The sequence below is a fragment of the Cottoperca gobio genome, chromosome 5 (genome assembly GCF_900634415.1).
Source record: "Cottoperca gobio chromosome 5, fCotGob3.1, whole genome shotgun sequence".
In the NCBI taxonomy this organism is placed as follows: Eukaryota; Metazoa; Chordata; class Actinopteri; order Perciformes; family Bovichtidae; genus Cottoperca; species Cottoperca gobio.
In genome coordinates this window covers 21781249-21797429 of record NC_041359.1, presented here as the reverse complement: position 1 = coordinate 21797429, position 16181 = coordinate 21781249, and the positions used below count along the sequence as shown (strand labels likewise).

At 40.5% G+C, this 16181-nt stretch overlaps 1 protein-coding gene across 1 annotated transcript in view; it reads right to left on the bottom strand.

Annotated features, from left to right (window-relative positions):
* Window positions 1–1489: 1489 nt before the first annotated feature.
* The window catches only part of cdh22 (cadherin 22), a 67822-nt gene continuing 53130 nt past the window's right edge, over window positions 1490–16181 (bottom strand). The window contains exons 9-12 of the mRNA XM_029432325.1: window positions 12599–12716; window positions 8654–8803; window positions 8264–8365; window positions 1490–3206 (exon numbers count right to left, since the gene is read on the bottom strand). Of these exons, the coding sequence (XP_029288185.1) occupies window positions 2638–3206; window positions 8264–8365; window positions 8654–8803; window positions 12599–12716 (939 nt within the window). The 3' untranslated portion in view covers window positions 1490–2637. The remainder of the gene's footprint in view (window positions 3207–8263; window positions 8366–8653; window positions 8804–12598; window positions 12717–16181) is intronic.

Genomic DNA, 16181 nt, shown 5'->3' with positions numbered 1-16181 from the left:
AGATAATGACGGGCCTCATGTTGCCCTTGGACTTGGGGATGAAATGTTCTGGTTTATGGCAACACACTCATATGTTCACATGTGCAGGTCATCACTAATAAGGGCTGACATTTTCTCTGACAATGATGGAAGATGAACAAAATACTCGTTTTCAGGGAAAATAGGATTGAAGTGACCAGGGGAACTTTCTTCCCCCCGAATATGTGCTTACTCTTTAACCTCAGCTTTCACAGCATTAGTCAAATGACCCGCAGCCATCCGGATGACATTGTCTTGTGCAGAGATTCACTAAGGATGCACACGTATTCTCCGCCTCCTTTATGACTGTGACTGTGCAGCTCATGCTGACCTACATTTATGTATATCCATGCAGACTATGACATTTTGCCTGTCGCTGAGCAAATACTGTTGGGCTTAAGGCTATGATTAATAATAGACGGACAAATTACTCATTGGTAAAGATGTGCAAATAAGTACATACACTGCAGCAGTGTAGGTCAACGCAGTATAAAAGAGTTTCCTGCATATTGATAAAGGAAGTAATGTAAAATGTAGAGATGGTCCGATACCTTTTCCAACCTTCCCGATTCCGATGTCTGAACTTGCGTATCGGCTGATACCAAGTACTGTTCCAATACCAGTGTTATAAAAACAATATATATATATATATATATATATATATATATAGATATATTATACATTGTTTTACTAACTCTGTATGGATGTAACATGTTTGGTTATTGTTGTATTGGCTTGGCTCAGGTTGAATATTTTGTAAAACATGAACAAATATATACAGAGAATAAGTTTTGTAAAATGAGCAACACTCTACACTACAGTAACACTCCTAAACTTGTATAGAGGGAGTGATGGATAACTCTCTAGTCAGCTCTCAGCACACAATCAGTGAATGCAGAAGACTTACTAATGATAACAAAACGTGACATTTTCATTAAAACAAGGGGAAGCAAAGCAAGTGACGTCTGACTAACCATTTTAGCAGCAGATCATAAAGAGGAAATCAACTGTCCTATGCCTCAGCATCCTCTGGTGACAATTACAGTAGTTTGGCAGGAGGCAGGCGGGAGGGAGCCACGCTGAGGGGAAGTCTTTGTGTGGCTGTGGCCTGATACCGTCTAAGCTGTAAATCTACCTCTGGAGTAAACTCATGCTATCTCCAGCATTATTCATAGATCAGAAGAAACTTTCAGCAAACGACGTAATACACTGAGTAATGTAGGTTTTTTTTTTTTTACCAAAAAATTTAAATATTTATTTGTTTTCATCTTCTTTTTTTAATTGTCAATACATTTGCAAGTTAATGTCAACATTGAACAGGTTGTGGATATCAGGTGGATGTAATCAGTCCATTCTTCATGTGTTGCTCTCAAACCTCTCCCCCCCCCTTCAATTAACTACCATCCTGTCGTCACTAGCACCCCCCCCCCCCCCCCCCCCCCCCCACCCCCCCCCACCCCTCTCCCTTCCCTCCACCACAGAAAAGAAAATATCAAATGCAAAATCAAACATTTCAGGATATAAAATGAATTGAACATATTGTACACATTCTCACTCAAAACCTGGAATGACAATTGGCTCCCTGTGGGACAATGCTGGAAACCTGCCAATTTCATGAAACAGTCATTTTGTTTAGACTTAAATCACTGTTGCGGTTTGTGCCTTATTGCCGTACAATTGGCTGTGGAGAGGATAAGAAAAGAAATTGTTAACACACAATTGTCCTCAGTTTGTGACCTCCAAAAAAAATAAATCACTAAAAGACAGTAAAAGTAAGTCAGTCTCAACCGTTCACACTGGACGGCCAGCTCTTTTGTTTTCCAGTTCTTTCACGCCATCTGTTCCCTCTTTGCCTCTACTTTTCATTAAAGTCTTGAGTTGGTTATTTTACAAAAGTGGTCATAGAAAATAAATAAAAATATTTTCCAGAATGTCATTTTTATATATCACCCAGAAGTCACCTCTTTGCCCATATTCTGTCGTCGTCTGCCGCTGCAGTCCGTCTTTCTTTCTTCCGTGTTGTCTCTCGTTCTTTTGTATAATGTCCTCCTCCCCTCACTTTTCTTTTTAGCACTTCAGCAGAGTTCACTGTAGCAGTTACCATAATAATCATGGTGTGAATAAATAAATAAATAAATACATAAAAAACAAATAAATATTTAAATATTCCCTAAAATAAATACATGTTTGTCAGACAGTTTGGCTTGGCGTTGAGTAACCCAACCTACGTTAATGTTGATACTCTAAAACTCTGAAAACAGAATCACAGCTTAAAATAAACTTTCTTATTTATGAATTGGGAGTGACAAAATCCTCCCTTTAAACTAAATGGCAATTTTGGTGACTGGATATCTCTTCGTATCATCTCAAGAGCTTTCCCGCTCAAGTCCGAAAACTCTCACGAAAACCAAAGAGTGTAAAAAAAAAAAAAAAAAAAAGAAAAAACAAGAGTTCAAAGTTTGACACAGGGATTTTCTTTCAAGAGATAAAGAGGTGGTGCTCTGTCTTTAAGGAGTACACAGTGCTGGCTCTGAGGAGTGCCAGAGGGTGAGAAGAGGAGGCAGAGAAGAAGAAGGAGGAAGAATGAGTTTAAAGTTTCTCTGCAGATGAAAAGCTGTGCTAGGACCCTTCCTCCTCAGGGTTTCCTGGAGCGTAGTAGCCAGCCAGTTGCCTGAAACGTGGTCCCCAGTCGCTGAGGTAGGAGAAATCCTGCTCCGAGGTGGTGGACATCGTGTGGATGGAGCTTAGTGAAAGCGCTGGTGAACTGGTGCCCTCAAAGGCGTACGTCTGGAAGGAGTCATATGGCGGCACCGACAGGTCGGCGTCTGCCTGTTCCACCTTCTTTCGAATGTAACCTTTGAATAGGGAGAAGTCTGCTGCCGCTGCTGCAGCTCCCTCTGCACCACCACCACCACCACCACCACCACCACCACCACCTCCACCTCCACCCACCCGGTTAGCCTGTATCCACTGCGGCAGTGAGCGGATGTCCAGGCCAGAGTCACAGCTCTTGGCCTCCGGGAAGTCATAGAGGTTCCTCAGGGCGCTCATGTCGTATGCCTGAGTGTCCTGCTCCCCTCCGCCCTCGTCATTGTACTTGATGACGTTATCTCTCATGTCCTCCTCATCCTCCGCCATCCTCTGGCCCTTCCTGTGGCGTTTCAGGGTCAGGATCAGCAAGACAAGGACTGATGGAGAAGAAGACATAACGATACACAGAGAGAAAGACAATGATTGTAATTCCACACATGGTAAAATATGCACAGGTTCATTTAACACGTTTGTAAAGAGAACCTTGGGGTTCTTGATCCCATGTTGTCAACCTGATGTTTTGGCACAACACAACATAAAAAGGTTAGTTAACCTGAAAATAGGATGAAATAAAAGGCAGGTTCCTATTTTAGGGATTTTATAAACTGTCATTACAGCGAGTGTTTAGAAATACAAAGCTTTAACTCTTTGCTGCACAGTAGCTAAGAGTTGTCATGCTGAGTTTAAAGAGCTTGCACGCAAAGATGGAATTCCTCTTGATGTATGCTAAGAATAATGACACACAGAAAAACAACTGTACTGAAGAAAATAAGTGTGCTAAATGTGTACATGGTGCTTCACATCAAACATGCACACTTGTTTACTGAAAGGTTTCTAACTACTTCCATTGTATCTTTGATTTCACCTGTCAGGGCAAAGGCACAGCAGTGGAGGATAATGTATCATCTAGTTTTACATTTCAAATGCATGAGCATTGGTTTTTCACATTAGTAATGGCCTCGCCAAGAAATATGATTAAAAAGGCCTAATGGATACCAATCTCTATATCAATACTCTTCCAAATCGAGTGAAACTAGTTCCATCGCTACTTCAAACCAGAGGCAACCACCTACAAAGAGAAAGAAATGCCCCGTAAAATTAAGTCTGGATTAAAGAAGGGAACGCAATTGAGATGGATCACGTCATAGTCTAATGAAACGAGAGGAAAACAAAGGCTGTATGCAGAGATAAACCAATGGGGCTAGCTTAGTTATTTTAATTACTGCCTACATGTGTGATTAGACAAGTCTCACTTAGCTCAGACATCCACCCCCTGACTCAATCAGCCTTCCTCGGGGCTGCACCCTTCCCTATGTAACCACCACCAAATTTGTCCCAGACTTGCAGCAACATCAAATGACATTTTCAGTGATGATACAATCATATTATAGACAGTTATGAATGAATTATCCACAGTGGGGAGAGTGAGAAAGATAGGGAACAATTTAATGTAATAGTTTTATGATTAAACTGCAATCAAACCTCTTTTTGATCAACTGATTAACAAGCAAAGAAGGATGTGGACAGTGATTTATAAACAATGCGCGGTCAATACTCTCAAATACAAGCATGACACAAATGAAAATAATTACTGACATTATCATAATATTTGTCACCAAAATTATGCAGTAAATAATGAATTAAGTCAACGGAGTGATTACAGACCAGAATGTATGAATCCACAGTGGTAGAATCAGTTCATTAATTTCCTTCTCCACAATGAATAACTAAACAAAATAAATCAGATTCTTTCCAGAACGTGTTTTCTTTCCTGCTCCTGCACTTCACAATATCATCTGAATTAGTAAAAGCTGAGTTGCCTTTTAAGTAATTGTCATACATGCTTGAGAAACAATTAATATGGATGAGTAAAAAAAAGTCAGGCTTATTAATAATGCATTTCTGTGACAAAATAAAAGTAGTACTCAGGTGAAAAGATGATAATGTTAAAATACTATCTTAATTATTGAGCTTTGTTTGGCAGCAGGATGTGTTTCCTGTGGCCAGTCAGCTATGGACCTTCTGAATCCCTTTTCTCCCTTTAGCAGGGGGAACAAAGATGCCAGTGAAAGGACATTTGGATAGATCATTAACCAGTAGGCACCATGCATCTTCTGGAACAGATAGCCTGTTGCCTAAAAGAAATGCCTACAAGCCCACAGAGATAAAAAGACTATCAATTATACTGGGGCCGGTGCCGTCTGGGACAGATTGTTTGCTGCTCTGAACCCACCAGAACCCCCATCCATACATTGTGAAAATGAGATATGGCCTCATCGCTTCACAGTCTAACTAGATCAATGTCATGACTTTATCTGTTGCGTATAAGAAATTCACACATGTTAACGCACATATATTAATTAGTATGCGTGGGGAAAAAAAAGCCCATGGACAAATGCACTCTTTCAAAGTGACCTTGTAAGTCAGGGTGTGACTATAAAACACCTAGGTTTCAGCTTTGCTTTCATCTCCTCTTCCCCTTCTCCAGAGCAAAACATCTGTTTCAAAATCTGTACAAATGACTTGTTGCTGCTGCTGGTAATCGTCTTCATTTGGTGTAAGTGGCCTGAAAGAAATAACTTGCAGTGAAAACACTCTATGTGTTCCTTGCCTAAAGAGCTGTGCCATCCCTAAAGAGCCTTGCTCATCTCGAAATGGGGATTTTATGCAGTATCTCTGGCTGGTAATGTACGTTCTCCGCTTACATTGTTTGCTGGGCTCCATTGGGAGAGCGGTGTCTGTAACCATTGTGTTTATTCTTTCCCTCCTTGAATGGGGCAAATTAATTGCCACTGGGTTGAGGAAACAGTCATGGTTTGTGGTAAATTGCGGCGCACACTGCCATGCATACTAAACAAGCTCTAAGACAATTACTCTAAATTTATACTAATGAGGAGAATAATAAGAGGTAGAAAACTTGACGCTGTGAACTCCCTCATATGTGCAGATCAGCTGCTTTCTTTCAGTAACTGGTAGTGAAGGAGTGACAGCAAGTGGCAGTTTACTCTGAAGGTGATCAGATAACCGCACTTCTGAAACACACTTCCTCACTGATAACGTGTGAGTGTCACCGCTGCTTAAACAGTATGCTATTGGAAACTTATTTATTCAATTGGAGATACGCATGCGTCAGGCAATGTTAATACAACACCGTGTACAGAATTTACTTTAGTAGGAGGCATAATATACCTGTGTATAGCTGCCTCCTATATATGTACGCTGGTTCCCATGTGTACAGATGTTGTGATAAGCGTTCCTGACAAGACGGTTAATTTACCCTTGGGCTGTGCTGGTTGCCCCCACCCAGGAGTTCATCACAAGCAGATGGGAGGTAATTGGAATGGATGCATGCAGATGCTGCGACGCAGTGAAATGGATTCATCACATCAGGTCTATAAATGAACTGATGGAGGGACTGTTTGTTTGTAAGGTAATTAGGCAGAGATTTGTTTTCATTTTTCTCATCATCCAACAATTGATGTAATAGAGGTGGTCTAGCCTCTGGAGAGAGGGAGTACTGGCTGGTTAGGTAGACGCTGTGTGTGGGCGGGGGGAGGGTGGGTGTGTGTGTGTGTGTGTGTGTGTGTGAGAACACAAGGAGCAAACAGTAATGGCACATTGAGAGAACGGATTGCAATGCACTTAATATGTGAGGAGTGATTTGTCTAAGCATGTGGATGTGTGCTTAGCATGCACGAGCAGCCACACACTGTGTGAATATGTGTGTGTGTGTGTGTGTGTGTGTGTGTGTGTGTGTGTGTGTGTGTGCGTGCGCACATATATGGTAAAGTACATTTTATAGCAGGAATAAAAAAAAGAGTTGAGCAATGTGCAGTCGATAAGATTGCTGCCTGTTATTCACACCACATGATAGTTGTGAAAACACTGCTCATACGTCTGTTACCCTGCAGCCCTGAGATTGTACTGTCCAGATGATGACTGGCAGTAGCCGGGCACTCCGACGTAGCCTGTCTTTCAGAGCTTTGATGAGGCGTGTTCGTCCCATTTTGTACCAATCAGTATCAGTCACTCAAAGTGGCACGGACTGAGTCACTGACACTAGTGGAGTCAACATTGCATCGTTTCATTAGTGGAAGCAAAACGGCACAAAACATGAAATAATAGTTATGGATCATCGTCTTTGGCACTTTGGTTACTTTGCATAGTGTATATTTGTATCCGAATCACCAAGGCTGCAATGGAAACATTTATTTGCACCACATAACTCTACTTTCCAGCAGCATCTAGCTTTCCACAAGTTGAAAGGCCAGAGAATTGTTTTCAACTCCAACAGCCTTTGAGGGGATGTCATCCAACCCAAAACACCAAAACCACGATACACTGCAAACACAGTTTTAGTTTTTAAAAAAGGCAAGCAGAGGTTGCCTCAGATTTGTACATAACATTTTTGTTGAGGCTTTTAAAACCACGATGAATAATTGATGCTCTGCTTTTGAAGTTCACAGCAGTAGATGGTTTGGTTAATGGAGACAGAGTTTTAACAACTCTCATTAGAAAAGCTCTTAAAAGAAATAGATAGCAATGTTAGTCACAGTTAAAGCTGCCTGGTGTCACATCATCCATCATTCACTGCCTGCACGATGTATCCGTATTGGCGCGAGCGGGGGAGACAAAACACCGTGACAGCATTGTCGTTTCTTTCTGTCACTGAGGAGTGGGATGCTGAGACGTACAGCGGGGGGATGGGAACATGAAGCTTACTCATAAAATTTTCAGATATGACAATACTCAAAGTATTCGGGCGCTGAGAGGGTGAGCGTGTGCATGCATTTGTATGTTAGTGTATGCATGTGTGTGTGTGTATAAAAATCAGAGAATGTCTGGAAAGCTTCATCTATTTAAAGCCTGCTGTTCCAGAGGTACAGAAGGGCTGAGGCAGCTCTTTTGACTGCTCTCTCTCTAAACCCCCTCCACTTTACTCCCATTTTTTCCATCCTCGTCTGCGTTCCAACGACCAAAGTGGCTTGATTTCATTCATGCGGCCCAGGCACCATCCGTGCTCCTGTTTGAACAAAAGCTTTCCTTTGAGAAAAGTAGCAATGAAATGTCCAAGAGGAAAGACGCTCACGAAAGACAGATAAAAAATTGAACTTGTTTTTATGTAATTTTCTGCCACTGCATGTGCAATTTCATTCGTGAAATATATATAACTTCTAAAAGTGTTCAATCCATTAAAAGATTAAAAAGGCACATGCTTGGTTGCATGATTTTATGAGCGGCAGACATGGAATCGCTTCTTTGGCTGCAGCCCTCAATCTTGCCTTGTCCCACTACACAGACTATAGTGGTTGAACTTAGCAATGACCCCCACAAAGCAATGCTAATATGCTGTGCTTATCCATCGCTCTAGCAATCCATCATACACCCCTACATGTATCTCCTCATACATAAATGAGTACATCCATGTGCTTACCTATGAGGATGAGCATGCAGACCAGTAGTGCTATAAGTGCCCCAGGGCTGAGAGCAGCACTCATTACATACGCTGTGGCATTGCAGGACTGGATGGCTCCCTCTGTGTTGAAAAAGAAAAAGAATAGCATTTTACTGTATAGATTCAACACCAGTTATGAGTCACTTCAGTATACAAGGATTTTTATCATGCATATATTTGCACTCTGTCGGACGCCATTTGTCTGCATATTTGTGGCCTTGTGTTTTCCACAAATATAAGCTGATAACAACTGCTTGCAAACCAATGGCATGTAGATGACCTTTTTTTTAGCACTGCTGCTTCTGCTGCTGCTGCTGCTGATGAAGGTGACAGTGATGATAATGTTAATAATGGTGCAGTGGCTCTCACCTGTGTCGCAGCCACAGACATGAATGGTCAGGGTGCCTGTGGAGCTGAGGGAGGGAGGCCCGCTGTCAACCACCAGGATAGGCAGGAAGTACACATTCTGCTCATGGCGGTTAAAGCCTGACCGCTGGGTCCGGATTCCAGCTGTGTTGTCTGGGTGGGCGGTGGGAGCGTGTCAGGGGTGGGGGGTTTAGAGAGACAAGGTAAAGCAGAGAATTACACATGAGCGACATAACATTTGAAGAATAAAACCACTTTGCCTGCTCACTGACGTCTGCTTTTTACAAGGCTGCTGAGGAACTGATGAAACTCCATCTCGTGAAAGCTTGTATTGCTTTTATTTTTTTCTCCTTTGAACTCCGTGAACACTGTAGGCCACTGATGGAAGACGAAAATGTTGATTATGCCGGCCTGTTTGACCTTACTAAAATGTCAGGACAATGCATGGTTTTCAAGACTTAACACTTGATCAGATTGCCAAAGATAATAATGAAAATATCTTCCTCAAGAAATGGTCAAATGAAAATCAAAAAAGAAGACAGAAAAGCACCCTCCTTGTTTTACATCTGAATAAATCATTTGCCAGAATGCATACTTCAAGGACTCCAGACGAAGGTTGTCAGCATTGTCAAGTTTAACTTGGGGTTGAATGATTTCACTGGAGAAGAGAACTGCTTTTGTGCTATTAACATTTATCATGTTTATTTATTATATTAATACAGGAGAGAAAATGAGTGAGAGCCACTGTTTGTAATTAAACTTCACCGGTGTGTATATGAGTCCTGTCCAGGAGACATAGATGAATGTAACACGGAATACAGGAAGAGGCTTTGACAAATAGAGTCAGAAGCTTTGCGGGTAGAATTGTGGATACCAAGCAATCCATCTTCCAGAGCATATATCACCGTTATCCATGTCGCCCTAGAGCTCCTCTGGCACATGTAGAACAATCTTCATATTACTGTTTATGTATGGGAACGTTACGTCCCTGAGTTTGTCCTTTTGACTTTTACAGAGCTTTCTCCTGCACATCTAAATACATCTGGACTGAGGCATCTTGTGTAGTTTTGAATCAAAACCGATGCATTTAAAAACGTTTGATCAGAACATCCACCTTTATCCCAAAGTAGTTCATTAAGTCATTGTTGTTTGTCGGGACATGAACTTTAAAGTCCTCTAAACTAACCGACACAAGCGTGATGACCCTTTTTGGGAGGCTGAAAATGTTTGCAATGGTTAATAAACAATACAAAGAGTTTACAGCCATGTCAGCTGATTTGTGAGGCTGTAGTACAATAAATGCTAATGTCAGCATGCTCACAATGACAATGCTACCGTGCTATTGTCTAGCAGGTATTATGTTTTCCCATGCTCTTCATTTAAGTTCAGAATCCTAATATTTGCTTATTAGCAATAAACCCAAAGTACAGCTGAGGCGGATGCGATTGTCCTCAGTTTTGCAGGTATTTTATCATTGAAACAAATGAAATGTTGAACTACTGGTGACGCTGGAAGAAGTCAGTGGATCACCAAAGTAATTTGAATTCATCCTTTAAGGACCATGAATATCTGTAACAAAAATGGAGGTAATCCATCCCATAAGTGTTTGCATGTGTATTCAGAAGTATGTGATCAAGGTTAGGGATGTTTTTCTTTAGTGGACGATCTTGAACCTGAACTGTCACAATATATGAAAAGTTACTTTGTATTAATGTACAGGCACAAATCATAGAGAACAAATACAGCTACTGAAACACAAAGATATCCTATTACAGCCTAAATAAACTGAGCGAATAATAACATGAAGACTTGTACAGTAGGATTACTATAGTAACTTTGTGTGGCTGTTGTACTCCAAAAAAAAGGTGCTTCTCCTGGATGTTGTATCACATTTAGCATTGTAATTCATACTTTATGAATGTGTCCCACAGTGAGTGTGTGTGAAAAAGGTTTCTGAATGTTTGTCACTGACTGACCAACCCATAGCAAGATAAAATAAGGAACACAAAAACTTTCAAAAATGACACCAGGAAAAGTACTCTACTAAAAAGTTAGTTTTTTTCTTCAGCTTCATGTCATATGGGACTTCTTCTTAAGCATGATGTGGGACATTTTCCAGGTAACATGATGTCAGTTTGTCACGTAACAGAACATTGTATTTGGTAAAGATGAGGTGTTGCTCTACAGACTGCCAGCAATGACTTAAAAGAGTTTAGCAACATGGGGGAAAACAAAACCTTTTCATCATTGTGTGTCAAGGCTTGGAGACAGAACACAATGTGAGGCCATGATGGGGAAAAGAAGAAGTGACAGATTGAAACTGACAGGTTGACAAATGTGTCAATGGAAAGAGACACCAGAGTGGGAAACAGAGAGGTGGGAGGATCACAAATCTGTGCTGGGTTTTGTTTGTCTTTTACCAAAATATATAGGGTCTGTAGTACTGTTTTGTGTTCAAGAGTACATGTATCTTCCACTCAAACACACACATTCAAACACACACACACACACACACACACACACACATAAAACAGAGGGAATAGGACACTGATGGTCTGCATGATGGTGTTTGTTTGTGTGTGCGTATTTGTGTGAGAACAAAAGAGCCAGAGGGTCAAACTACTTCCTGCCCGTCATACTGTGTATATACAGTACTTGTGTACTTTACGCAATGTGTGTATTCATTCACATGCATGCGAGCGGGACTGCGGCAGGCCTCTCTGCGGTCACGCAGTGACATTTCCCTTGCTAGGGCTGCTCCCCTGACATTTTCCTGGTGTCAGATCAATCTTGATTTAGCCAGATGTCACATTCACTTTGCTACACATCTCTAAACGAGGGATCTGCAAGTGCATTTGCAAAAACACGGACAAGCATGGAAAAAAAACCACCTTCCTGACGAAGCAAAGTCATCACAGTGATTTTAATGTTTCCTTACATTGTGCAGATACGTATAAATGTTGTGTTTTTACACAATTTTCATGATGACACTTGAGAAAATGATGTAAACTGTTGACATTCTATGTAAGAGGAATCAAGAAAGGATGTTAACGTGTTTAAAAAATAAATAAACTAAAACGTAAGAAATATAACAAGTCAGCTTAGTGATGCTGTCAACATTGCAATGGCATGTAATATGTTCTAATATTATTACTCTGCTAAGACTAAGAGGACAGGAACAGGTGTTGTTTATCCATAAATAATTGGTTCTGATAATCAGGTGAATGCCAAGCCACAGAAAAAATATACTATTCCGCTTTACTTTTTGAAAGCCTCCTGCGATTGTCAAAATCTACCGGCAGTGTAGTCATTGAATTGTCTTATATTAAAAAACGTCAACCATCTGGCGCCTGAATGAACTATGACACTGTCAAAGTAGTCACCAATAATTCCAAAGTTTTATGGAGCGGCGGTATTTTAAACTAACTCAATTTTGTCTCAAGGTCTATATTTGCAAAATGCCCTGAAGCATTTCACCAAACTCTCACATTGCCAATCACTCAGGGAAATAGAGAGACCATCTGAAACTCTTTCATCTTTAGGAGCTTCATCACCATCTTGAATATTTGTCAGTCAAGTAAAGTCTTAATGCACCTGTGCACATTTAAAATGCGTGCACACCCACTCAAAACATATAACAACCGGTCTTACACAATCCTGCTTGTACCCGTATACCCTGAACATTTAATTGTGCTGATAATGTCATCAGCAGAGCTACCCAAATATGCGGTGATGGCCTAGTGGTACGGTTTCAAATACAACACCAAATGGTTTTGAGTTCAATAACCAGGAGCTACCACCATGGTGCCCCTGAGCAAGGTACTTAACCCCGAGTTGCTCCAGGGAGACGTCCCTGTAGTTAGTTTACTGTAAGTCGCTCTGGATAAGAGCGTCTTCTAAATTACCTGTAATGTAATGCAATGTTATGTAGGACCTTTGCTCTCTCACCTTTGACATCCCACAGGGTGAAGTGTCGATTGCTGGAGGCTTCAGGGGCCAGGGTGAAGTAGAAGCGATGTCCAGTTTGTGGCTCGTCTCTATCGACCACACTGATGGTGTGAATTAGCTAAAACATCATAGAGAAGCAACCAAAGCAGAGAAGCAAAGAAAAGGACAAGAAAGAAAAGAAACAGAGGTCAGATCCACTCAACGGGAACAAGAACATGAATATGAAAAGCACATTACACTTTACATTTCAAATGGCTCTTTCATGAGGGAGGGAGTGAGGTAGAGCGAGTGTACTCGGATGCAACAGACTCAGAACGCTTCCTGTGAAAGTGCAGTTCAAAAGGGCTACATTCACAAAGAGATAAAAACGTCTTTCTCCAGAAAGTTGACACAGCAACATCATTTTTTTTCTTAATGTTAGAAAATGCAAAACTATTATAAAACGGCCACACTAAAAAGTATTTTATTGAAACAGAAAAGGACCGAGGTATTCTGTGAGGCTGCCTTATTCGCTCTAAGAAAGAGCAAAGACTAAATGCAAATGTGCAGAGAAAGAGAGAATAAAGACTTGAGACTCAGTGAGGGTGTAGTGCTTCCATCTAATGCTGTATAATAATAGTGATCCACATTCAGAGATACAACTCAACTGTGATACAATTTTGAGAACTCTGTGTGGATACAATAAGGTGAGATATGATTCACTGTGAGCTGAACAGACATCAAACAGCCCCTGGAGATCCGTTCACCTTAACACAGGCCTCTCGGTGACAATTCATCCTCCTCTCATCCTCTGAGTCTGCAGCTGGCATCAAACCACACGCTGATGAATGAGAGTTTCATGTATCTTTTGTATGTTGCACTGACATTGGTTTGGCTTATTTGAAGCTAATGGTTGAATTTTGTATTCTATTGTTTCTGTATGTTGCACTTACATTTGTTTGGCTTATTCAAAGCTATTGTTCTGCATTTAAAGGATTACACTTATGTGAAGCTAATGGATTCTTGCTGATCGGAGTTGTATCATGATTGTGAGTCGCTTTGGACAAAAGCGTCATCTAAAATAACTGTAATGTAATGTAATGTTTCACATCTATGAGTCACATTGTGCTTTGGATGATACTTGCTTGCCTTGAGCTATCAAAAGCTATTCTATTCTGAGAAAAGTGTATTTTCATTTTGCATGAGAATATTTCAAAGATTATTTTTGTTCTGTTTAAATAAAGGATCCGTTCATTTCAGATTGGGTTTTTCTTGATTTTTTAACAACTACTGTTTTAAGAGCTGATGTTGTACACCTACAGCACTGTGGAAACAATACCTGTTATTCTGTGAGTAATATTTGTTGGTGTAAAATATGACGCTTCCATGCTACAAAGAAATAGATTGGTTTTCTCACATGTTGTTTTGGAAAGCAAATGTACGTGTGCCCATCTGCACGCGTGGGCGTGCTGCTCTTAAAATGAGGTGTGGTCAGCATTGCTTCATGTGGCAGCAGAAAGTGATCGCTCCATTGACCAACAAATACCTGGTGTAAAGTCAATGGCGCAGTATTTCCCTGCTTTTTATAAGGGATTTATTATTCAGATAGTAAGATGAGTCTGCATAGGCGGGAACACAACTCGCATACACTCTGCTTGTGACACACAGAGGGACGTGCAGCACTGCTCATCCAAATGCTCATTTGGACAGGTGAATAATTAAGAGACTAAAGTGATTAAAGGCCACAGGGGCCCATTGTTGATCTCATGCTTTCAAAATGTGGCTCTGATAGTTTAAAACATTTAGTTCATACTATTTTTAAACCTATTTCAATCAACACTGTGATTATTGTAAATGCTCTTATTCTGTCTAACTTTGTACTCATTTTTATGTTTTTGCTGGGAAGCACTTTGGGCTGCAATTCTTGTATGAAAGGTGCCATACAAATAAAGCTTATTATTATTATTATTATTATTATTATTATTATTATTATTATTATTATTATTATTATTATTATTATTATTATTATTATTAATAAATACAACCCCTTAGCGCTTTGCACCTCACTTTGCTCCCAGATTATGCGCTGTTTAACTATCAAAGGTGGAGTTGGACACGCACTAAATGCACCTTCACATGCATTTTGTAATCTGGAAAGCTATGAGTGAGCCTCACTTTCAAAAAGCAATAAAAGCCTTGACAGACTATAAAAACTATAGCGATCTGGATCGTGGGTTTGATTTGAGATGACATGTTATGATGTTTGTTTCCTTAGATAACCACCTTTATAAGAATACAGGCAGTAGTTCCTGGTTCGTTTCCATGTGTTTCTGTTTGCTTCTCGAGTGCAGAATTTGCGGCACGCCAAGGACGAAGCGTGTGATTTACCCTGAAATCACGCCGTAGCGTTTTGTAATTACAAAGTAAGCCATATTATCCCAAACAACCTCCCTGAGCTGTGGGTATGACTAAGCCTGTTCTGGGTCTGTGATGCAACGTCAATGCTGAGGAGCTGTTTATTGTGAAAGTACAATTGCGGCCCGGAAGTGTGCTCGGCAGTAGCTTAGTCACAGCGATGCAAAGCCACTGCTCAGGCTCATAATTCAAAGTTTTGTGCATTGCTATAAATGAATGAGGCTGTCTTGCACAGTCAGGCAACATGAGCTTTAAAGTTGCACAATAAAGCAAATGTCTTTATATGCCAGAAAGGTGTGGAGTATATCTACAGTATTGTTGTTTGAATAATCAATTTGCAGGTGGATGAAAAATGAGGGACATATTTTTTTCAAAAAGGACAAGCATGAGAGGGAAACACTTTGGAGAAGATTAATGCAAAGCACATAGGAATCAGAGGAAAAGGAAATCACAGTGATGAATAGAAAGAGCAGGTTGAATAGGCAGAGAGATGAAGTGGAAGAGACAGAAAGAAGAAGAAGAGTTCCGTTGCATAAACAAATCCATGTTTAACATTTTACAAGTATCCTTCCCCTTAAAGAGGAGACTGCGTTTGTAACTTCTGAGTAATGGTTTGATATATTTCCCCCGATCTTATCTGGTACCGTAAGGTTTTGCGAGACCAGGCAAAGGAATTATAGGCATCGAACACCTTGCTTCAATCTTTCTGAGAAACGTCTCCTAACAATAGTTCTGGGGGTTGTTTGTCATGTGAGTCACTGCGAATCCATAACTGTGCGTGTATGTGTGTGTGTGTGTGTGTGTGTGTGTGTGTGTGTGTGTGTGTGTGTGTGTGTGTGTGTGTGTGTGTGAGAGAGAGAGAGAAACAGAGGTATGGGTGACTTAAAGAAACATTTATTTGGACATTCTGTTAGAAACCTCACGACTAACTATCAACAATGTTTTGGATTTCATGGATTTCTAAGTCAACATTTATTAATTTATCAGGGGCCTTTTTACATGGTTCAACAAAATGGAAAAAAGCCAGTGGTGGGTGTAATAAAGATTGCCTCGCTCAGTCTTTTTTTCCTACTATTCACACTTTTTATATTCATGTTTTATTAAGTACACTTTTTATAATGGAAAAATCTCTCCATGAGCCTCCTGACCTGCTTGGATGTGTTTCGAATCCTCCAAATGCAACTCATTG